General features: G+C 45.5%; 4 protein-coding genes and 1 pseudogene across 4 annotated transcripts; 2 read left to right on the forward strand and 3 right to left on the reverse strand.

The window, feature by feature from the left end:
• Positions 1-72: 72 nt before the first annotated feature.
• On the reverse strand, positions 73-6,074 carry LOC110047852 (sulfotransferase 1B1-like). Its single transcript, XM_020753593.2, has 4 exons — positions 5,842-6,074; positions 4,133-4,480; positions 3,966-4,060; positions 73-1,621 (listed from the first exon to the last, which is right to left on the reverse strand). The coding sequence occupies exons 1-4, from the start codon at positions 6,020-6,022 to the stop codon at positions 1,340-1,342; spliced, it is 906 nt and encodes a 301-aa protein (XP_020609252.2). The 5' UTR covers positions 6,023-6,074; the 3' UTR covers positions 73-1,339.
• Positions 6,075-6,781: 707 nt separating this feature from the next.
• On the forward strand, positions 6,782-9,804 carry LOC149106718 (uncharacterized; annotated as a pseudogene).
• A 2,169-nt stretch (positions 9,805-11,973) lies between these two features.
• LOC149106719 (uncharacterized) lies at positions 11,974-12,766 on the reverse strand. Its single transcript, XM_089298517.1, has one exon. It carries the CDS (start codon positions 12,481-12,483, stop codon positions 12,058-12,060), a length of 426 nt encoding a protein of 141 aa, XP_089154643.1. The 5' UTR covers positions 12,484-12,766; the 3' UTR covers positions 11,974-12,057.
• A 1,555-nt stretch (positions 12,767-14,321) lies between these two features.
• Positions 14,322-16,115, reverse strand: LOC149106720 (uncharacterized). Its single transcript, XM_089298516.1, has one exon. It carries the CDS (start codon positions 16,045-16,047, stop codon positions 14,797-14,799), a length of 1,251 nt encoding a protein of 416 aa, XP_089154642.1. The 5' UTR covers positions 16,048-16,115; the 3' UTR covers positions 14,322-14,796.
• Positions 16,108-17,524, forward strand: LOC149106721 (uncharacterized). The gene has a single exon (XM_089298515.1). It carries the CDS (start codon positions 16,108-16,110, stop codon positions 17,512-17,514), a length of 1,407 nt encoding a protein of 468 aa, XP_089154641.1. The 3' UTR covers positions 17,515-17,524.
• Positions 17,525-23,657: the final 6,133 nt, after the last annotated feature.

A 23,657-nucleotide genomic window follows, 5' to 3' on the forward strand; every position in this document is an offset into this window, starting at 1 on the left:
TTATATAGCCGAGATATATTTAAATAATGTCCCCAATTAGTGGTTTTTTTTTAAGCTTAATACCCTTCACACTTCAGTGATGAATGTTTTATTGAACAAAACTGAAATGAGAGCAAAAAGGTTATTGATGAAACAATGCTCTCTTTAATAAATTGAAACTGATCTTTGATTTGCTTGTCTGTGTTGTTATGCAACTTTATATAATATGTCGAGTTATTCTCGCATTTTGATCTGATTGGTTCTTTCTCTTGATCAGTTGAAGGACAGACGAATAGATGACGTCAACGATTACCTTTTTTTATAACATAAAACAAATCGATTCCTTGTTGTTGTGCGTCTGTTCAGTAATTGATCACAGAACACGTCAGAATGTAGTAAGAACATCAGTGACACACTCGGCTATCACATTTTGACATCATCAATCTGTGACAATTACTGAACAGACGCAGGCATCGTGGGTTCTCTTTGTTTAATGGAATACTGAACAACAATCAACAATTAGAATGGCGAGGCAACCCTGTATTTGGTATCTGCAACCCAGATACCTTCCCCTCGACATGTTGGTTGATATATTTTTTCTATCACAAAGCATTAACGAGGGAGAAACGAAATAAAATTTCTTACAAACAACGAGTCTAATAACGCATTAGAATACAGCGCTTGATAATTCCTGATTTTGTTCATTCCACATTTTTAATTTCCTGGTGTCCGTTTACTAGTACATCTGTCTATTTACTGTTATTTATATTACTGGCCTACCATAGATACTAATATAACATCCGTTGACGACAGTACCGTTCATTGTCGTAAAAAGATAATATATGAAAGATCATATATTTAAACTGCGGAGAAAGATATAACGAAATGATTGATCTTTGCAGTTATACACAAAACCTAAGCGGTTGTGAAATTAAAAAAGCCTGAAAAAATTCAGGCCTAAACGGGATTCGAACCCATGACCTCTGCGATACCGGTGCAGTCCTCTACCAACTGAGCTATCAAGTCAACTGGGAGCTGGTCACATTGTGAGTTCGTAATACACCGGTAGATCGTGAAGAATACAAGTGGACATATGAACGAGCATATATTTGAATTGCGAAGAAAGATGTGAGGACATGATTGATCATCGCAGTTATGCACACAACTTAAGCAGTTGTGAAATTTAAGCCTAAAAAAAATTCAGGCCTGAACGGGATTCCAACCCATTGACCATTGTCAAATTCATGTTCCTAACAGTTTTGTTTTTCATATAACTTTTATTTGACTTTAACTAATTATCTCAAATAGACTAAACTAACTACTCTACAAATCCGACTGTCACTGTCGGCTTCTGCTATTGCTATATCTCAAAATCAAACTCTAATCCAGATCCTTTCAATTTTGCCAACACTTCATTTTCAAATCTCTCATTCAGTTCTGGAGTGAAGTAATTCTTCCAGTCTCCGACCACGCCCTTCCGAAGTAGCGATGCTTCACCCTCACCATCTTTCTTAATTTGGTAACTAGCAGCATTTTTCTTCATCGCACTGAAAGTGCACTGTTCAGCAATGCGACTGATGAGTTCATCTGACAGCGGCTTGTTGAGGAAGTTGGCGATCATTCGAACATGGGAAAGTAGATCCTAAAGAAGAGATACTTATTATTTTTTTTGACCTTCTATTGAGGTTTTACAATCCATCAAATATTTTTACTCGCGCACGATAGGTCTAAATGCGTCACGTGACCGAATATGACTCAATACGCTCCAGCTAAAACTGAGGAATATCCGAGTGATATTTGAAAACCGCGCGTGTTGAAAAACATATTTGAAGGCCGAATAATAAACACAATAGCCTCCATTCGGCGCGAAAAGATACTCGGATATTTAAGAATTGGTTCATGCTTAGGGTGCGTATATCGAGTTATGGATGCACGTAGGAAGTTTGGAGAGTACGAAGGAAGCGTAAGAGTTGCTCGAGACGCCGACAGCCGAGAGCAACTCTAGCTTCTTGAGTGCTCTCCAAACTACCCAAGTGCATCCATAACTCAATATACGCAAAGCTAAAAGCATGAAACAATTCTTTTATAACATGGCGACAACACCTTGGGCGCTAAAACACGTTTTATTTGTGATAGACTACAAAGTTCTCACAATGGACGGTGAAGGAAGGATCACGCCACAATCATTTGAGCAACTGAGAAGCGAAAACGCTTAACCTGGTTGCTAAAATTGTCAATAAAAAATTCACTTCTTCGAACTAATTATAATAAAAATGTAGGCAGACAAAGTCAAAAATACTCGATGAAATTGTAGATAAACAAAGTCAAAATACTCACGTTTAAGTAAACATCTTAGCTTGGCAAAAGTCAAAGGCTCGAAGTAGAGTTTGGATTGTTCAGAATAATCTTCACATTGCCGAAACTTAAACAAAAGGAACTTGCACGAAACTCGATGAAAATTTTGCAGCTAAATTGAAACTGCCCATGTCATCTTATATACGCACGGCCGTGCACATATAGAGATTTGTATAGGTAATCATACGGTTTCGAGTTCAATTTGGAATTAATTTGCACTTGTGAGTTTTTCAAAAAGCTGAAATTGCACGAGCCGCTTCGGCGAGTGTAATTTCAGCTTTTTGAAAAACTCACAAGTGCAAATTAACTCCAAATTGAACGAGAAAAACCTTATGATTAAAAAACCTTAAAAATTAGCGCGGAGGAAGTGCCGGAAGATCTTTCTTGAAGCCATTTTTTCTCATTTGAGAAAAAATTTTTCAAAGTTTCAGCAGAAAATTTTGGTCATCATTTTACGTGATATCATTTCCTTAGAAAAGTTCCTATTGTCTTTCAGTCAATCATAATCCAGAATTTCGATGTGTAATTTGCACTGGTGTTACACTTTTTGCACTGATGTTACACTTTTTGCACTTGTGTTACACTTGAACTGCACTGCTCTCAGCCAATCAGAATCGAATAATTTTTTCATGTGTATTGTTAATATAATAATCAAATGAATGCGCGCGCTCTGATTGGTCAATCAGCTATGGTTTATTGTGCCAGTAAACTCATGGAAATTTCGCGTGTCTTCTGAATTATCATATAAAAGCAATAGACCACAAGTTTCTATGGTTTAGAGACACGATAAACCAGTTGGGATGTTGGAAGAACACTCGAAGAATTCTTAAATCACTCGCCTGCGGCTCGTGATTTACGAATTCTTCTCGTGTTCTTCCAACATCCTGCTTGGTTTATCAGCCTATAAACCATAAAAACTTGTGGTCTATTGCTTAATTCGTCCATGATGGCTCAATAGGAATTGACTAGCGCGCGCGCTATGTCATAATCCACTTTGTCCTTTGACATTATCCGTTCCTCAAAGCTCACAGTTTCATCGAGCTACGCTCTCGGTAAACTGTTCGCGTCTCGGAACAGATAACTCCGCCGACAAATATCCGAGCATTTTTTCGCGCCAAATGAAGAGTATTCTTTGTATATCGAGGTTCCATTTGTCAAAATTCTATTTCTCGTGACAACTGGCCTAGGCACGCTGATTGTCATTGCTTCAGAAATTCTGACAAAAAATACCAACATTCTCATCTTGGAATAGTATAGTGACTGCCAAATGACTGGATGCCAGATCCTAAAAAAGAGGAAACATATTCCATCCAAGATATTCGAAGAAAGACGAAGTAACGAGCGATTCTTATGATCTAAGTTTACGATAAATGCTTGCAATTGAAATTTCGAACCTAGGAGCAATTTTGTTCTTTTGATTAAAAGCTGTATATCATGACCATTTCTTGGAAGGTGTTAAAAAGTGGCAATAGATTATTAAACCACTTACAGGTTTGAAGTTTCTCACAAATGTGATAAGGGTTGGATCAAAGGACAGCTTAAGCCTTGAAATGTATTATAAACGGTACTTTTACAGTTAACTATTATTAGCCTGCAGCAGGTCAAGAAAATACAGGTCTCATATAACAAACCTTTTGTAAATCTTCATATTTAAGAAACAAGATATTTGGATCATCTTTGTGCTTCCACCATCCCAGAACATGGTCATTCCAGAAGTTCCAACCTACTGTATAAAAAAGAAAAAGAATGATGAATTCAAAACCAGTTACAGTAATTCCCAAAGGAATTTCTCACTTACCATTTCCTTCCACAAATAACTTAGTATAAAACTCCCATGGCCCATTAAATCCATTTCCAAAAACCTTCAGGCTTGTCGTGAATTTAAAACGTGAGACTGCGACATCTTTAGGATTGCGAGCAATGTAAATGTATTTACACTTGTTGTCTTCGTTTGCACTTTTAGGAACAATATTGTAGGGAAGATGAGTCTTCACAATGCGGGGACTTGGCAGAGTGTTGTAGTTTGGTTGGGGAAATCTTGCACTGGTTCCCGCTTCAAGGAATGGAACTCGTTGCATAATGTGGTCACTTGTGACTTGTCCTTCATTAAATATCTGCCAGACAATTTCTTGAACCCATGTTGTCCCTGAATGAAATGATGTTAAATTTAGTATGTAATAAAATTGACCTACAATTCTAAAATTGTAAAGACACGAATGATCATCGAAGTTACGTACACAACTTTAGCAGTTTTGAACAAAAAGCATGAAAAAAAGGGTTTTGTAATTACCTTCGTCCGCGGGTGTCCACTCCCGATGTTGATTTCGCATTAATTATTTAAAATTATTATTTTTCTTGTTACTGCTCGATACACTCGGTACCCTTTTTGTTCAGACCTCTAAAATTAGTACAGTAACCCTGGCTGCCTTGTAAACACGATGAAGAAAAAAAGAGAAAATGTGTGAGTGCTAGGGTAACCCGCTTGCTAGGGTAACCCTCTTTCCTTGTAAACAGGCCCTAATACATGACCTTGTGTATTATTCATGCACAGTACAGGCTAATCGGAAATGCCTTCCATGTGTAAACAAACGAGAAGGACTTCGATTATGCCTAATCCGATCCGATTTAGAGTGCAAATCCTACTCAGTTTTAAACCAAAAAGTCAAATCTATACCCTGTTTCACTGAGACCAAAACGGCTCGAACAGAATACATCCTAATGCTGCGCAGTACATGGCAAAGGGAGTTCGTTTCCTTGAGCTTGGACTTCAATTCTATATAATTACCGCTTTTCTTGTGGCGTGCTCACGTTCAAAATTTGCAATTACCTTTGCTTCTGATGTTACGTTTAGCTTCATCAGATATAAGACCCTCTAGGAAGTTGACGCTCTACAAAGTTGCAATTCGAAAGGGCTCTTCGTATTTAATCCAAGCTTTTGCGTTGCGTGACAATTGGAAATGGCAGCCCGTGAGGGCTCTCGCTTAGGTCAAAAGATGGCATATCGTCAAAGTAGTGCTGATTGAACAGCCTTGCATTAGATGAAGTATTAATTTCAATGCGTCGGAGCTCTAGAGTAATAACGTTTCGTTTTAAATGCCAGATGTTTCTGTTGCCTTACGGCCACCTTATATGCATGTTGCCGATATTCAGGTGCTACTCCGAGTATCACCAGTTTCTCGATCGTACAAAGCTTTATAAATGTCTGAGGGGTATTTTTTCAGGTAATGCGCGTACAAAAAACCTCAGAGACCTAAATCTTCGCGAAGTTGTATTTAGATCAATCATCTATCATATGCGAAATTATTGACTCTATTTATTGAGTGGTTACGATTGTTTGGTAAGTTAGTAATCGACAACCGGCCGCCGCTAACCTTGTTCTTTCGCAGGCCTTTACAAGGGTAAGTCTCAATTTAGCACTAGTGGTCCCTGACATATCATGTCTACTGGAAAATAATCCTTTAGACCGTTTATACCCCTTAAACTTTTAATAACATGTTACTGCCTCACCTGACTTGGGATATGTGACCACGAAAACGTCATCCGGTCTCGTCTGAAAATTCACGATAAAGTCGTAAAGCAAATGGGGATCGGAAGTGAAACGGGGAGCAATTTTAAAACCCAAAACGTCGATGAACTTTTCAGATGTCCATTCGCCTTCTGTCACTTGAAAGACAGGAAAAGTCGCCATGATTGTTTGTGCTGAATCACGCTACAACAGCCCCCTGCGAAGAAATTGTTTTGGCTCGTCACGCACTCCTTCCCAACAAGGAAGGAATTATTGCGTGACTTGCGTGACTTGACCGTCTCGGTCTCCCGGCTCGGTCCATAAACACGCATAAAAAGAACTTGGCCAATATCCAGCCATCTTGACCTCACGCTTGGTCAATTACCCATATATACATCATTAGTATCTAAAGTAATAACAATTTAATTCAGAAAACAGCCCCAAGGAAATACGCGCGCTGATTGGTTAAAAGTCGTGTTTCTATTAAACAATTATATTGTGAAGTATATATGAAATAATTCATATTTGAACTACGGTTGTAGATGAAAGTGAAGAATGATCATCGCAATAAATTTTCCAATTTAAACAATTGGAAAGAAGAAGCCTGAAAAAAAAAATCAGGGCTTCAACCCCATAATCTTAACCGCTCAATAAATAGAGTCAATAATTTCGCATATGAGGTTTTTTGTACGCGCATTACCTGAAAAAATACCCCTCAGACATTTATAAAGCTTTGTACGATCGAGACACTTGTTGGTGATACTCTGAGTAGCACCTGAATATCGGCAACATGCATATAAGGTGGCCGTAAGGCAACAGGAACATCTGTCATTTAGTTTTGCTGTTAAAACCAAAACGTTATTACTCTCTTGAGAGCTCCGACGCATTGACATTAATACTTCATCTAATGCAAGGCTGTTCAATTAGCAAAACTTTGACGATATGCCGTCTTATCCCGTTGAAGCCCTGAGTTTCTTTTTCAGGCTTCTTCTTTCCAATTGTTTAAATTGGAAAATTTATTGCGATGATCATTCTTCACTTTCATCTACAACCGCTGTTCAAATATGAATTAATTCATATATACTTCACATCATTCGGAACATCATTTCACTCCTCACGAGAACATATGAACTCAATTGATTAACCTCGCTCCCAATGTGTGGCTTCATAGCTCAGTTGGTAGAGCATCGCACCGGTATTCGAGGAGGTCATGCACGGATCCCGTTGAAGCCGTGATTTTTTTTTTTTTTTTTTTTTTTTTTTTTCAGGCTTCTTTTTTCCAATTGCTTAAATACACACATATAAAGTGAGGGTTCTGGCACAGTGGAGAGCAAGAGGGCAAAAAACAGTCCGAAAAAGCCCCCCAGCACCTTCTCCTCAGACTAAAGCTTCGGAGAAGGTGCTGGGGGGCTTTTTCGGACTGTTTTTTGCCCTCTTGCTCCCCACTGTGCGTCCAGAACCCTCACTTTATATGTGTGTGTGTGCTGTGCCAGAACTTAGTGTGTGTGCTGTGCCAGAACTGCGCGTGTGTGCTGTGCCAGAACTGAGGCATGAGCGTTGTGCCAGAACCGTGTGTGTGTAACGCAACAGCAAAGCGAAAAAGCTGGTCCATCGTCCGTAATCAATATGCGCGGATGTGCCCTTCACTTGTATATACAAAACTGTGCCACAAAATTTTCCTATTGGAGGAGTGCACGCTCAGTGCATACTGCGCTGGCATGGCTGCCGCAAGATACTCGTCCGATGTTCTGCAAATGTTCTACGACCCAATACCGAGGGAGGAAAGAATAAACCTTCCCGAGCCGTTGGCACACGAGGTTCACGCATTATATGACGGGTTCCAAATATCCCAAAACAATTTCCAAGAATGGCTCCGTGTGTGGAGAATGGATATATCCGAAAGGAACCCAAACAATAAAGATCTTTTGAGGTTCGCAAGAGAGAACAAAGAAAAGATCACCGATTTGGTCGAACAAGAAACCCTAAGGTTAAATAGCGTTAAAGTAAGTTTCGGGTTACAAGTGAAGTTTTCAATAGAAAGAAACGACCAAACGCAATTTATGGAGCATTATTTCAAAGAAGACGAAACGCACGTTTTCAAAAAGAATGAAGAAGACCTGATAAGACAAAAATTCGACGAATTCATTGAAAACGCAAAAGGAGAAATAGAGCACTGGTCCGAGATGGGATCAGGATGGGCGGTTGAAAGGATACAGGTCGCATACGTGAATGTTGCTCGCTATCAGCCACTTCGCGGAGGGACCTATCTGCCACTTCCCGCCAAACTGGCGAGAAAGAAAGCGATAATAAACGTCCAAAACAGGGACAACGAATGTCTGAAATGGTCGCTCAGAGCCGCTTTATTCCCTCCAAAAGATGGAAAGAACGCGCAAAGACCAAGCAAATATCCTGTCAACGACGGCATCAACTACACAGGAATCGACTTCCCGACGCCGGTAAAACAAATAGAAAAGCTCGAGGCACAAAACCCGAAACTCGCAATAAACGTATTTGGCTGGGAAAACGATTGTGTGATTGTGCACCGGATAAGCCGAAAACAAGCGAACGTGCCGCGGATAAGCCTGATGTTAATCGAGAAAGGGGAAATTCAGCACTACTGTTACGTAAAAAGAGAAAGCGCTTTGCTGTTCGATCAGACAAAGAACAGCAATGCAAAGCACTTTTGCATGCTGTGCTTGACCGGTTTCTCAAGAGCAGACTTGCTCGTGGAACACAAAAAATATTGCAACGGTGTGAACGGCAGGCCGACAAGGATTGTGATGCTGAAAGAGGGAGAAAACACCCTTTCCTTCGAAAACTTCAAGAAACAGATGAAGATGCTCTTCCTTATTTACGCGGATTTTGAGGCTCTTGTAAGAAAGATTCATGGCTGTGAGCGTGAGAGAACGCAAACAAGCTACACAGAGAAGACCGAAAGGCACGAGGCATGCGGCTATTCTTACCTTGTTGTGAGAAGCGATGGTGAAGTGGTAGGCTCCAACACTTACAGGGGCGAAAACGCGGTTGGGGAGTTTTTAAGTGCCATTATGCAGGAGGAGGAGAAAATAAGAGAGAGTTTGACCACACCAAAGCCGATTGAAATGACGTGGAAGGACTGGGAAGACTTCAAGAAAGCGGACGATTGCCACGTTTGCAACAAAGCTCTGATAAAAGACGAATTCATGGATTCTTTGCCTGTCTGGAACTTTGAAGAAGAACCGGATGAAGAAGGTGTAAGAGAAAAATGGGTTTACTGGGGGCAAGGCCACAAAAAATGTTTCTACATGGCACAGAAAGAGAAGGAGAAGTGGGGATTTCAAAGGCTGAAAAGGCTGGAAGATGAAAAAGACAAGTTGGAAGCCGTATCACAGGAAAACTGCAAGTACTGTGGGAATCATTTACTTCAGAAAAACTTCAGAGACGCGGTAAAAGACCATTGCCACATAACTGGCAGGTTTCGCGGAGCCGCGCACAGCGAATGTAACAAGAAACTGCGAATTAACCCGAAGACTGACCCGATACCAGTCGTATTCCACAACCTGAGGGGCTACGACGCGCACCACTTGATGCAAGCGATGTCGAAGCTGGAGAAAGAGGTGAAATGTGTCGCCAACAACATGGAGAAATATATCACATTCTCGGTCGGTAATCTTCGTTTCATCGACAGCTTGAACTTTTTGCAAGGGAGCCTTGATTCACTTGTAAGAGCAACACCGAAGGAGGCTTTGAAAATAACATCAACGATTTCGAAAGGCAGCGACCTGCTTTACAAAAAAGGGATCTATCCTTACGAGTACATGGACTCAAGGGAAAGATTCAGCGAGACAAGGCTTCCGGACAAAGAGAAGTTTTACAGCAAGCTGAACGACGAGCACATAACAGACGAAGAGTACGCGCACGCGCAGGCCGTCTGGGCGGCTTTTGGATGCAAAACGCTGGGCGATTACCACGATTATTACGTGAAAACTGACGTCGCGCTGCTGGCGGATGTGTTTGAGAACTTCCGAAAACTGTGCCTTGATCAGTACGGGCTGGATCCGGCGCACTATTTCACGTCGCCAGGCCTCTCCTGGGACGCGCTCTTGAAAAAGACAGGGGTCGAGCTTGAGCTCTTCACAGACTACGAAAAGCACCTCTTCGTAGAAAGGGGGATGCGGGGTGGAATCTCTATGGTGAGCAACAGGTTCGCCAAGGCAAACAACCCGCAAGTACCGGGCTACGACCCCAGCAAGCCAAAAAAAACCTCCTCTATCTCGACGCAAACAATCTTAACGGATGGGCGATGAGTTTGCCTCTCCCGTTAAGAGGCTTCAAGTGGAAAAGCGAGCTGCCCACAGAGGAGGAGATTCTTGGGATGAAAGAAAACGCAAAGAAGGGGTGCATTCTCGAGGTGGATCTCGAATACCCGCCAGAACTTCACGAGGAGCACAACAGCTATCCCCTGGGGCCGGAGAAAAAGGCCGTAAAAAAGGAGTGGATGTCGGACTACCAAAGGGGGCTGATGAAAGACCTGGACCTGAAACCCCCGGACAGCAAGAAGCTGCTGCTGACGCTTCAAGACAAAAAGAACTACGTTCTGCATTACAGGAACTTGCAGTTTTATCTGAAGCAGGGAATGAAACTGAAGCGTGTGCACAGGGTGCTGGAGTTCGAACAAGAACGCTGGATGGAGCCGTACATCCGGATGAACACACAGTTCAGGAAGAAAGCGAAGAGCGACTTTGAAAAGAACTTTTACAAGCTGATGAACAACTCCGTTTTCGGCAAAACCATGGAAAACCTGCGCAACCGCGTTGACATAAGAATAGTGCGCAGCAACGAGACAGGCAAAATAAGGAAATTGATCGCCAGCCCTTTGTACTCAAGGCATGTTTTATTCTCAAACGACATGGCGGGAATCGACATGCGAAAAAGCAAGCTGCTTCTCAACAAGCCCGTCTACACGGGGATGACGATCCTTGACAACAGCAAGATCCTGATGTACGACTTCTATTACAACGAGCTAAAAAAGCAGTACGGCCCGAAGTGCGAGCTCTTGTACACGGACACTGACAGCCTTCTTGTCGAGATCGAAACAGAAGACGTCTGCGAAGACATGAAAAACAACATGCACCTTTACGACACGAGCGACTACCCGGAGGAGCATCCCCTCCACTCAAACAAGAACAAAAAGGTCTTGGGCAAAATGAAAGACGAATGTGCAGGAACCCCCATCGCAGAGTACGTTGGTCTGAGACCGAAAATGTACTCCATCCTGAAGGCGGACGAAAAAAACATCAAAAAAGCGAAGGGTGTGAAAAAGAATGTTGTCAAGAGACAAATAACGCATGAAGAGTACAAGGAAACGCTTTTCGGTGGGAAGCAGCAATGGCATGGAATGAATATTCTTCGAAGCGAGGGTCACGAGATCTACGGCATGCATCTTAACAAAATTTCGCTTTCGCCGTTTGATTCAAAGCGATGGATTGATGACGACGGTATCCATACAAAAGCTTACGGGTACACCTGCATGGATATCTTAGTTTCATGCCGATAAGGCTTGTGACCTGGTTGTTCAGAGCCGAAACAACTTCAGGAAGTCTTTTCACCCAGGCAGTGGACCGCTTGCCCTCAGGGAGAAGTATCTCTTCGGCGTACTGGTGCCCGAACAAGCGCTCAGCCAGAGTGCGGTTGAAACGTTCGACAATGGCCTGGTCGCGGTGAATGTTAACGCGCCCGCGGCGGATAAAGGTTTGGTGCTTGTCCATCTCTTTGGTGACGGCGCCCATGAATTCGCGCCCGGGGTCAACCTGCAGCATTTCGGGCCATTCGAGAGGCGAGCGCTTGTAAATCTTCTGAAAGGCCAGGGCGACCTCATCAGAATTTTTCGAAGTCAGGGGTTCGGTCTCTTTGAAGCGGCTGGCTACGTCGACAACGGTCAGCGCGTATTTGAAAACTTTGCGGCCGCGAGGGAGCTTGTCGTGCGGCAGAAAAAGAAGGTCAGCCTGATGGACCCTGTTGGGCGTGGGAACGTCGAATTTCGGCCGAGGAATCCGCTTCGGCGCGGGGAGGTATATCTGCCAGAGCGCTTGCCTGATCAGCCACTTTTTTGCGGCTTCTTCAGGTACCTTGGCGACCTCGGCCAATTTTTTGATCGCGGCAATGCCTTTCCAGTAGCCCCCGGGGCTGTAGTAAATCTTTGCGAGTTTCGCGTCCATATAAGTAAGGCGTAAAAAAGTTTAAAGGAACCGGAAGGCCGCGTAGCCCAGAGCGAGCGCCCCGGCGCCCACGAACGCGAGTTCGCTATTTTTCTGCTGCTCGCTCGGCTGATAGAAATCTGAGAACTTCGGCTCCTTGGAGGGCACCATCTGTTTGTCAGGATGCGTCTGGCCGTAGAGTTTGAAGGCATAGTCCGTGTTGGTCATGTTCTGCTTGGCCTGCTCCTTTTTTTGCGCGTTGGTCGCGATCCAGTCGAGAAGCTGTGTTCGGTCGCGCGTGTATTTGGCGTAAGCGGCTTCATAATCTTCGAGAGCCTTGTCGTGGCACTTTTTTTCTTCAAGCGCGGCTTTGCCGCCCCCGCCGAGCGCCCTCGCCAGATAATTGCCGCCGATAAAAGCCGTGGCGTTCAAAACAGCCCCGCCAATCATGATAGCGATGCTCGCCATGGTACATATTATCGGAAGATTTTTTCAAATGCTGGCGGGGAGGATTTTCTGGTCCTCAAGGTACCCTTTTAGCGCAATGCTGCCCGCCACGGCGGCGGTGAACTTCACGTAATTCATAAAGCTGCTGCTGGGATCGGAAGTGAAATTCTCTTTCACAACCTTTTTCGCGGCCCAGCCGATGCCCGCGGCTAATCCCGTGAGAGTTGCGGCGTCAATTACGGTCTTGACAAGCTTGTTGTCTGACATGGTGCGTTGATATAAGTAAAGAGCGAAAGTTTTAAAAAAAAATTAATCTGTCTTCAATCCGCACTTATTCTTATTCCGCGAATTCTCTCTCTTTCATCAAACATTTCGTCGGCAAGACGGTTCAACATAATCCAAGTCTTGATGGTAAAATCGGTCCAAAAAAGCCCAAGCCCTCCCATTGCTGCTGTATAGATGAGAACCTGCGTAATGCTGGGGATCTTCATCGTGAGATATGAATCACGCGCAAATATTTAAATCATTTTTTTTAATCCTCTTGGCCGTGTATCGCGAGCAGGTTCTGGCTCGACACGCGCGGGCTCCGGCGCGGGCTTCGGTGTTTTGAATTTGTCGAACACGGGCTTGGCCATAGCCATGAGCTCTTCACGCTTGTAATAGAGCCCGCCCAGGGAAACGCCTATGCCGCCAATACCAATCCATTGGTTGGTGCTGAGGCCAAAAAGGCCGCCACTCTTTGGGCTTTGACCTTCTGTAGACGCGGCAGACTTTGGGGCCGATGCGGAGGCTTTCGCTTGCTTTTCTGCGTAATAAGCCTCGGCCGCTTTCTTCTGTTCTTCTCGGGCCTGACGGGTTCTTTCGGCAACCATTTTTCCGGCAGCCACACGCTTGGAGTTTTTTACGCGCTGCGTTGTTGCAGCCGGAGTCGTCGCTTGCCGTGTGGTATCGGCGGCAGGCGCTACCTTGGTCTCAACCTGAGGCGCAGTGACGGCGGCAGGCGCTGCTTTGGTCTCAGTGACGGCGGCAGGCGCGCTCTCGGATTGTTGGGTTGACATTGAAGCGAACCGTATTTTAAGCAAACAAAAAAGTTCAATTGTTAACAAACTGTCAGCAAACATCAGCCTTTGTTGATGAATGGTGATGAGTTATTCAACAGTTTCTGAGCGGGAACTTCATCAACACCCTCAAGCGGGTAGCCGTGTTCATCGCGAGAAGGGTGTTGTGGACTAAAATCCATATGTTTCGTGGTGATGAACACAGCGTTGGCCGCGGCAAGAAACCGCACTTCAAAGCCAGGTTGCCGGCCAGATTGGAGAGCTCTTTGTTCAAGATGTAGTCGTCTCTGAGCTCTTTTTGGTAAGCCTCGATGTCTTTGATTTTGACGGTCATTCCGACCGCTTTGGTTGTAAGAAAAAGGAAGCTGTCGATCAGACTTTCCGTCGTCTTCGAGCCCACGTACGTCTCGTAGCGTTTGATGTATTTCTCGACATCTTTGTCGCTCAAACGCTTGACCTGATCGTGGGTCATCTGCGTCCCGATAGCCTCTTTGGCTTTGCCTGTTGACACGAGAACAGCCAGCTGCTCGCGAAGAGCAGGAATGTCGCGTGCGCTTGGAACAAGACCGCCTCCTGGACCACTCGACGGTTCTGGCTCCGTTTCAAGAAGGCGCATAACCTCCTGCAACTCGTCTTCTGCAGACATTGCACGCGGCTATACACAGCGCACACTTTTTATTCAAATAACTTTACCCCGTAGGGGAAGCGAAGCGCGAACACGAGATAAGAGAACTTTCGGTCTTTCAGCTTTGAAAGAAACCCTCTGTACTCATCGGGGTGCAGCTCGCCAGCGTAATCGTCGAAGACGGCTTTCGTCGTCCTGGCCGAGGGGGTGTAAAAGAGGACGATCGCCGCCGCGTTCTCCCGGAAGCAAGCCGTTATTCCGGTGAACTTCTGGGTCAGCGCCCACACGCTGATGCCCATATGCCGCGCGGAAAAGGCGAGATTTACCAGCTCACCTGTGTGCCCTTTGACGTCTTTGGAGGCCGCGCAGTCGTCAAGGATTATGAGCGTGTTGGTGCCCTCAGAAAGCCATCTCACGAGCTTCAACCACCTTTCTACGTCGTGCTGCTCGCAGACTATCACATCCATTCTCGGATCGTTTTCGCCAAGCCGGTGGTAAGTCTTGTTGTGCGTGAACGTAGGGCAGATGAGCACGATGTAGTCGAACTTTCCGCGGAACGGGCCGTAGAGCTGGTCCACCACGAACCTCGATTTGCCCGAATTGGTCGGCCCGACGATGAGAGCGTTGAAGGGTATCTTGCTCGGGTCCATATTAATCCTGTACAGATTCCAGCTGTCTGTCCATAAGATTGAACTGGGAGTCGGAGATCACGAATATGTGGCAATTCACGTCGCCTGAGCCTTCGGCTTTCCGCTCAATTTCCAGCTGGATCCCATCCGTAGTGTTCACAATCCGCGTGCCGCTGCCGTGCATGTCTTGGGCCGTCATGGAGCGCATACCAATCACAAGCCCGAACTTATCACCGGTGTAAAACTTCGTAATATCCATGTGCTCCGTTTTATTTTTTTCTTTCACAAACATGTTGCGGGCCTCTTCCCACATGTCCTTGCCTTCGATGCCGTCGCTGTAAAGCTTGTTGGGCGCGCCGTTGACCGTGACGCTGACTTTCGTCAGATCGGGGAAGATGAATTTTTCTGAATCTCTGGCGCCTGCGGTATACGGCTCTACAAACAGGAGGAGGAGGGCTTTTAGCGACCTTTTCGGGGTGTTGACTTTGATGTTGATCCTCGTGTCAGTGTCTTTTTTTAAGGCCACCTCTTTGTCATGCAGAACGTTGTCGTAACTGAACTCTTTGCCGCTGGAGTAAACGCTCCTCGCGTCGTCTGCCAGAGTCTTGCTGCGTATCATTTTGTACTCGAGCTGGATGTTTTTCAGTTTGTATTTCAGCCGGGTTGTGTCGGAGCCGTTGACCACGTGTATAGCTTGGGCGAGTTTTACGTCGAACGTGAGGTCGTTGTAAAGGGCCTGGGGGTAGAAAACGCCGTGGTCGGTTAAGATCTGATGGTCAAGCCTGATCCGGTACTTTTTTCCGTATACCTCGGTCAGCTTTTCTTCGGCTTCAACGCCTGAGGTTTTCTTGTCTCCCGCTTCTGAGCGGATCTTGCACAGATCTTCGCTCTGAATCCCTTCGAGAATCCTGTTGTCTCGCTCTTCCTGCGAAAGAAAAAGGTCTTCGAACGTTTTGTAGATGTCAAACCCAACTGTGTCTTGCAGGATAGTGCCTGCAAACTTCACGACCAGCCTGTCAACGAGCGCCCGCGTGACGTTCTGGACGAGGAAGTTGTTGGCGTGCCCTCCAGCAAGGTCGATGTCAAAAACAAGCGCAAGCGAGCCCGGCACCAGAACCTCGTTCTCGTTCAGCTTGGGCACTGAAACATACAGAGTACTTCCGGGGCTGGCTTCAGAGGGGGTAAAGGTGATTCGATTGACTGCGCGCTCGGCCTTCATGCCGTGTACGGTCTTTTCGCTGTGCGTTGCGCGAAGGTTCTCTGGAACTGACATTGTATATACGCCGGCATTAATTTTCTAATTTAAAAAATAACCGGCTTCACCTATATCGCTATGGCGCAAGGCGGTAGCGAATTTGGTTACGAAGACCCGGACCTTGACGATAAGATTGACAACGACTCTGATGAAGGCGAACAAGAGGTTAACACAACCGGTCCTTTTCAGCCAGGTGCGGCGTCCACTCCCTACCAACCTGGCGACCCCTACCCCGGGGGCGAAAAAACGGAAATGAGTACTTTTCCTCACGAGAAGTCCGGCCTGCCTGACACTTCTTATCAGGAAGAAGAAACCCCTTTGCTCCGTGATTTCATACATACCGATGACAAACCTTCCATTCTTGAAAGGGCAAAAGAAATAATCAGAAGACGGTTTAAGAATGTAGACTTCAAAAAATTGGGCCCAATTGGTTTCAGCAAAAAAGGCAATCAATCTGAGATCGTTTCATTTGGCCCCCGGGGGGGTGAGTCTAAAATTTTCAAGCAAGACGGCGAAGGGTTACTAAAAAGTTTCATAGACGCGAAAAAATCAGCTCTGGGGCCAAGAACTGAAGACATCATTGCTGAAGACCGCGACACCATCAGAGAAGAGAAGCAAAGACTGAGAGAGTCAGAAATCCAACTTCAACAGGCGAAAACGCTCTCTTCGCAAAGAGAAAAAGTAAAGAAAGAAGCGGAAGCCCTTAGAAAAAAAATCTCGCAAACTGATGATCAGATTGATGCCATTCAGGATGAATATGGTTCGAATCTTGAAAGTGAAGCAGAGCTGCGAAGGCTCAGACAACTTAAAAAGAACTATGAAACCGATCTTGAAAACAAGAAAAAAACTTTGGACTCGCTCACAAAAAAAGTAAGAAACTTGGAAAAAGAACAAAAAAAGGCCGACAGTCTCAGAGCCAACATCGCGGCAAAAAAAATTGAAACAAACGCCATGGAAGAAAGGCTCAACCAAACAAAACCGCTGGACGACCTGAAAGAGCAGGAAAGCGAGCTGCAGCGCCAAAACGAGGAAGACCAGAAGATCATCCAAAATGAGAAGGCCTCGCCCTCCGAAAAAGAAGAAGCAGAAGGCAGAGTTGCAGAAAGAAACGAGGAGATCGCGCGTTTGCAAACTCAGATCGCGGAAAGGGAAAGGGGGCGGCCTCTCTTGGAAAGGGTCAAGGAGATCTTCAAAAAATATGGCGTGACGTTGACCGCCATTCTTCTCGCCGCCGGGACCACAATCGGTGCTGTCATCGGGGTCCTCACCAGAGGTTTGAAAGCCACCGGCAAAGCTTTGGGGAACGGCCTCAAAGCTGTTGCCGCGAAACTCGGCTCTCTGCTGCCCGGGCTGATTGGCTTGATCGTGAGCTTCCTGTTCAAAGCCGCCGGCCAAGTCGTCGGGTTTCTGGCCGAACACACCTGGCTGCTCATTCTTGCCGCGGTGGCCTTTTTGTTCGAAAAATATTTTAAGAAGCGCGCTTAGCGCCAACCCATCAACAGCAACGCCGAAAATACAACAAAACCTACAATAACCGCAGTTCTGTTAATTTCGTGTTGAGGCGTTTTGTCTTCAGCCTGTGGCTCCGGTGGAAGCGCTTGTTGTTGATTTTCGGACGGAGGCGAAGCTTGTTTCCTGTAGGGTAGAACCACACGCCCCGATTCGGCTGTTGCGTCTTCGGGTTAATTTTTGACGGACCGCCTGCCATGTGTTTGAGCCCAGCTTTTTTTGTCTCTGGGTTTACCTCGTTATTCACCCCCAGTTTCATTCCGGAGACCGCCTGTTTCAGCTTGTTGTTGTAACCGATCGTGCTTGCGGTGTTGATTATCATCTGCGCGGGCATGAGCCACGCCATGGGGGCAACAGCGAGATTGAGCCTGACCTTCGCTTGGTCCACCGCGTGCTGGTACCTTTGCACGCTCGCGGCCAAGTCTGGCTGTGCGATCGCGCTTTCCATCAGCACCAGGAACTCGCTTTGGGCTTCTCTCGCCCGACCGCCCGAACCGAGAATGCTGCTGCGGACGTTGACTTGCGCGCCAAGGACACAGAAAACGAAAGCCTCGATTGACTGGTTGATTCTCGACAACCCCGCCTGCGTCAAACCGTTCGCGGTGTTGGGCGCGAACCAGTCTGCTTGAGCATCAGAAGCGGCCCCCGGCTCGATGAAATCGATCAAGTCCCCATTTATTGCTTTGCCGCCTTCATCGCTGAATTTGTTCCATCCCGGGTATTTATAGTCGGTTTTCGACGGGCCCGCGCCGCTCGCATAGACGTAAACGCTTCCAAGACCGTGGTTTTCCCCGTGCGTGAAGCGGAAATCGCGCGAGGGGGCAATGCCGAACTCTCTGCATATCCTTCTGTACGAAGCGACGTCGTAATGATTGTTGTATTGTTTGAAAGACGGGTCTCCGGTCAAAGCGCTCATGCTCTGAATACCTCCAAGCTGCCACAAAATCCGCCTGACCGTGAAGTACACGTGGAATTTGTAGAAAGATCTTATCTGCGGGGGGAGATCCATCCCGCTGTCAAAGATTTCGCGAGAAACTCCGCACCTCTGTGTCGCGCAGAAAACGGCGAAGTTTAGCTGCTGCGGCCAATATTTCATGTCTGGCCCTCCCAGCCAGTGTTTTGATTCGACTGCCGATGTGTGCCTGAGTTTGGTGTTTTGAAATATTTCTCGTAATTTCGTTGTGAAATGTTGGTCAGGCGTGACATATATTTGGATTGGGGCGTCGAATATTTTTTTCAAACTTTGCGCTTTCCCGTCGAAAGGTACGGCAGGGATGGGCAAGGAAATTTTTGAGCCAAGCGGCGTCAGTTGGTAAGGAAAACCCCCGCTGTCTCCCAAACCAAGCGCTCCTTTCATTTCGGCGCTCCAGTATCTTTTGTCTGAGCCGAACACGCTTTGAAGCGAGCCTGGGCCCTCTCTGAAAAAGACTTCTGACGTTACGTTTTTTCCTTCGATTCTCGCCTGTGCTACGAAACGAGCTTTGTCTGCCTTTGGGAAATGTGCCAAAACTTCTTTCCACGCCTTTTCTTGGGCTTTTGCGGCTTATAACGCAACGTTTGGATCTTTCCACACGTCCGCCATGTATTTTGAACATAATTTATTTGTTGAATATAAAAATGGTTGTTCTCACTCTTGTCACGCAACAGAACGGCGAGACCGTCTATTTTGAAGAACCGCTCCCAGGAGCAAGCTATGCCAGACTTTTGAGTTGTTCTTTTTTCAACTCGTGGCATAATCTGGGTCGTGTTGGCAGAATGTTTTTCAAAGGAACCGACGACGTGGTTGCATCATTGCCTCAAGGGCATTACAATGTCGAGAGCATTGTAAAAGAACTGCAATTCAGTTTTGAATATCACAAGAAAAAAGGGAAAATGGTCTTGGAAACGAATAACCCCAATTCTGTTCTTAAAATTACAACCGCCGCTGGTAATGCACTCAACACTAATCAACTGAAAGAAGTTTCCGTTGATTACAGTTTGGCCAATTTTCTTGGAGTCGGGAGAAATATGAGGAAAGAGGAATATATCAAAAAGCTTAACAGCCCGAGTTGCTACTTTATCCACTGCGATCTCATCGACTCGTCAAAAAACTTTTTGAATGGAAAGAAGTCAGACCTTCTTGCCAAGGTTGACGTCAGAGGAAAGCCTTATGAAAAAGTCAGCTATAACATCAACTCATCGCAAAACGTTTTCCGTGACGCTTCTACAGACAAGTTCATAAACAGCATCACCTTAAAAGTGAAGGATGAAAATGCAGAACTCTTTGATTTCAAAGGCCTTCCGCTTCTTTTTGAATTAGAGTTAAATTAAATTTTAAATTTTTTAAATTAAATTTCTTTATATACGGTGGCGGCAGAGCCTTCTCAAAATTTCCGCTTGCAGAAGGTCAACGAGATTTCCAATACATTGGCCAGCGAGGTCCACCACTATCGCCTCGTCGCGAAAAAATACAAACGCGCGAGAAAGTTCGTTAATTGGGGCGCCGCCGGCTCCAGCGTTCTCTCGGCAGCGTTTTCCAGCGCGAGTTTTGGCTCCGCTCTGTCTGTGGTTGGCTTGCCGGCTGCCGTTCCTCTTGGCGGCGCTGGTGGGTGCTTCGCTCTCGTTTCGTCTGCGTTGATTCTCGCCGGCAAAAAGCTCGACTCGAAGATCAAGAAGCATCAAGAGATCACCACGCTCGCCGTTGCCAAGCGCGATACCGTCAACAGGCTTCTCTCGAACGCTTTGAACAACAACGCGGTGTCTTCCCACGAGTTCGACACTATACTTTCGGAGTTCCAGCAATACAATTTTCTGAAAGATCAGGTCCGAGCAAAGATGCTTCGCCAACCATCAACGAGAAAGCTTCCTGATGTTGATGTCCAAAAACTTGAGAAAGACATCCGCGGCAGACTTGAAGCGGAAATGATAAAAAAAATCACAAAACCTCCCGCTTCGAACTGAATTTCCAGCAAAAAACACAAAACTCTCTCTTTGTGTTGTCAAAAACAGGTGATTGCGCTATTTGTCATGCCACATAAATGGCCTTGATCTTTCGAGAAGGTTACTCACTGACGCGGTCTTGCGCGAAATAGGGAAAACCCCCCGATCAGCTGTTTCTTTTTATCGCTCTAGTGAAGTCTCTTTGTTCTACCGCGTTTCGTCCCCAATTTTTCCTCGAAAAAAAGTGAAAAGTTCCATTTTTTTTGGCCAGGCCGAGAAGAAATACCCTATTCTAACAAACTGTGGGCAAAAAATTGAAATCCGCCTGTAAAATTCCTTTTGACTTCAACATTCCTGGTGGCTTTGGAAATTCCTGATCGCTTCAACTGAAGCCAAGAGGAATGCAACGAGCTTAAACTGAAGCCTTCAGGAATTCGCAACGGGAACCTGTGTCGCCTCAACCGGAACCGCGTCATGAAAGCATTCAACAACTTCGCGTGTTATATCACGCACTTGTCTCTGCCACTCAGGCGTGAAATATTCATTCACGAGAAACGCAATCAAGTGAGCACTGACAAGCATGTTTTTATGGTATGCAAATGCAGCCGTGTATTTTTAATGTAATTATTCAAACGAAGGTTAACATCGCCGCTTTTTTCGCTAACTCTCCCAGCCAAAAAGGAACCACTCGTGCCAGTCATAACCGTCCCAGGAGCATTCTTTTAAAAAATTCTTGTGCTCTAGGCTGGCTTCTATTAACTCCATCGGCCGGCTTAGCGATGCTTTATGAAGCTTTCCATCCCTTTCGAAACAGGGGAAACAACAACCCTCGAAAAAGCAGTCCGCATATTCAAAGCAAATAACCATCGGCACAATCTGCCGCCTGTATTTGCAGAAAGGCAGTTTTAAAATGTTCTCGTGTACCTTGGCCCACCCCATTTCCTTTTTTTTTTCCTTTATTTTTATCGCTATGTACTCCTTGAGAATCATCTCACGAAGCTCTGGAGGGAGGCTTTGAATGGCCTCGGAAAGCCCACATGCAGCCATGTCGGCGCAGTATGCACTGAGCGTGCTCTTCTCCAAAAAAAAGAAAATTTTCTGGCGCGCACCTTTCTGTTCCGCGGTCCCCACGTTTTTTTTCCTTTTTGAGAAACGTTCTGCAGACTAAATACACATGTCTTCATGCGAGCTTTTTTCGCAAAGCGACGAAAATTTTGGGGGTATGGGGTTAGACCCCCTTTCAAAGGCTATTCAAACCATCCCTCCAGAGCTTCGTGAGATTATTCTCAAGGAGTTTATCGCGTTGAAAATCAAAGAAAAAAAAGAAATGGGGTGGACTGAGGTCCACGAAGAACTTTCAAAACAGCCTTTCTGCAAATTCTTGCAAAGGCTGTTTTTGACGGTAATATGGTTTAAAATCGGTAACTGGTATTATGAAACATGTTGTTTTACATGTTTCAGAGAAAGGGGAAAATACATATGTTTTGGTTCAAAAAAACTGTTCATTGAGCGTTCAAAAGGAAAGCAAAGACTGAAAGCTGTAAAAAAGGGACAAGCAAACATATGGGACGAGGTGTATTTTGTGAACCAAATTAAGTAACGAATCTCAACAGTGCCCATGTCACGGGGGCGCAGCGCCATCGGGGTGGCACAGCCGACTTTTACACGCCTTCCAAGGAGCAGAAGAACAGCGAGCTCCTTTTTGTTGGCGGCGGTAAGCCCGAGAGCAGCACCACCGCCTACTTCCTCTTGTGATCTCAAACAGACAAGATAGAAAAAAAAAGCCCTCCCCCTTCGCCACCTTAAAGGCGGGAAGGCTTTTGAAGATCGGGGCGAGGAGGTTTGCTCTCAAAAAGGCGTCAACGCGACCTTTTTTGCGCCGTTGGAGGCGGGGCCTGCCATTTTTTTGTAACTTCGGTCCTAAGAATTTAAGAACGTTCTTCTCCTCTTTTGACCTTCTTGTCGGCTCAGTTATTTCGAACATCCTTTTTCTGATTTCTAATTCCACGAGACATAAGCTGCATTAAAAAATACAGCCCGAAAATTTTGAAGAAGAAGTCGCCTTATTCACGATCTTCTTAAAGTGTTTGCAGAAAGGCAGATTTAAAAGACTATCGTGCACCATGCCCCACCCCATCCGATTTTTTTCATTGGTTTTTACCGCGATGAACTCTTTCAAAATCCTCTCTCGAAGCTCTGGAGGCAAGCTTTGGATCGCTTGAGAAAGCCCACATGCAGCCATGCCGGCGCAGTATGCACTGAGCGTGCACTCCTCCAATAGGAAAATTTTGTGGCACAGTTTTGTATATACAAGTGAAGGGCACATCCGCGCATATTGATTACGGACGATGGACCAGCTTTTTCGCTTTGCTGTTGCGTTACACACACACGGTTCTGGCACAACGCTCATGCCTCAGTTCTGGCACAGCACACACGCGCAGTTCTGGCACAGCACACACACTAAGTTCTGGCACAGCACACACACACATATAAAGTGAGGGTTCTGGACGCACAGTGGGGAGCAAGAGGGCAAAAAACAGTCCGAAAAAGCCCCCCAGCACCTTCTCCGAAGCTTTAGTCTGAGGAGAAGGTGCTGGGGGGCTTTTTCGGACTGTTTTTTGCCCTCTTGCTCCCCACTGTGCCAGAACCCTCACTTTATATGTGTGTTAAATTGGAAAATTTACAGCGATGATCATTCTTCACTTTCAAACAATTATATTATTCGCTCTCGACTTCTATGGCGTGATAGTTGACGAGGGCGCAGTCCGATCAAGTTTTAGTATAAATCTACTAGTCGTTCAAAGCTTTCATCTAAATCCTCTTCACAGACACTTCGAAAACACAAAGAAGCGGCCCCCAGCGCACGCTGCTAAGCTACTCACTATCTATCACAGAATAAAACGTGAGTAGCGTAGCCAATCATATGACGGCATTCGTGATAGAACGCTAGTAGATTTATACTAATCAACAAATAGATTCCATGTTGCCGTGCGTCTGTTCAGTAATAGTTCACAGAAGACGTCAAAATGTGGTAAGAACATCAGTGACACACGAGGCGATAGCCTCGTGTGTCACTGATGTTCTTACCACATTTTGACGTCTTCTGTGAACTATTACTGAACAGACGCACGGCAACATGGAATCTATTTGTTTCATATAATAACGAAACAAACTACTACAGATAAAGCTTTTTTTATTTC

The sequence above is a fragment of the Orbicella faveolata genome, unplaced genomic scaffold, assembly GCF_042242905.1.
Source record: "Orbicella faveolata isolate gen_17 unplaced genomic scaffold, um_ofav_v1 contig_3, whole genome shotgun sequence".
Taxonomy (NCBI): domain Eukaryota; kingdom Metazoa; phylum Cnidaria; class Anthozoa; order Scleractinia; family Merulinidae; genus Orbicella; species Orbicella faveolata.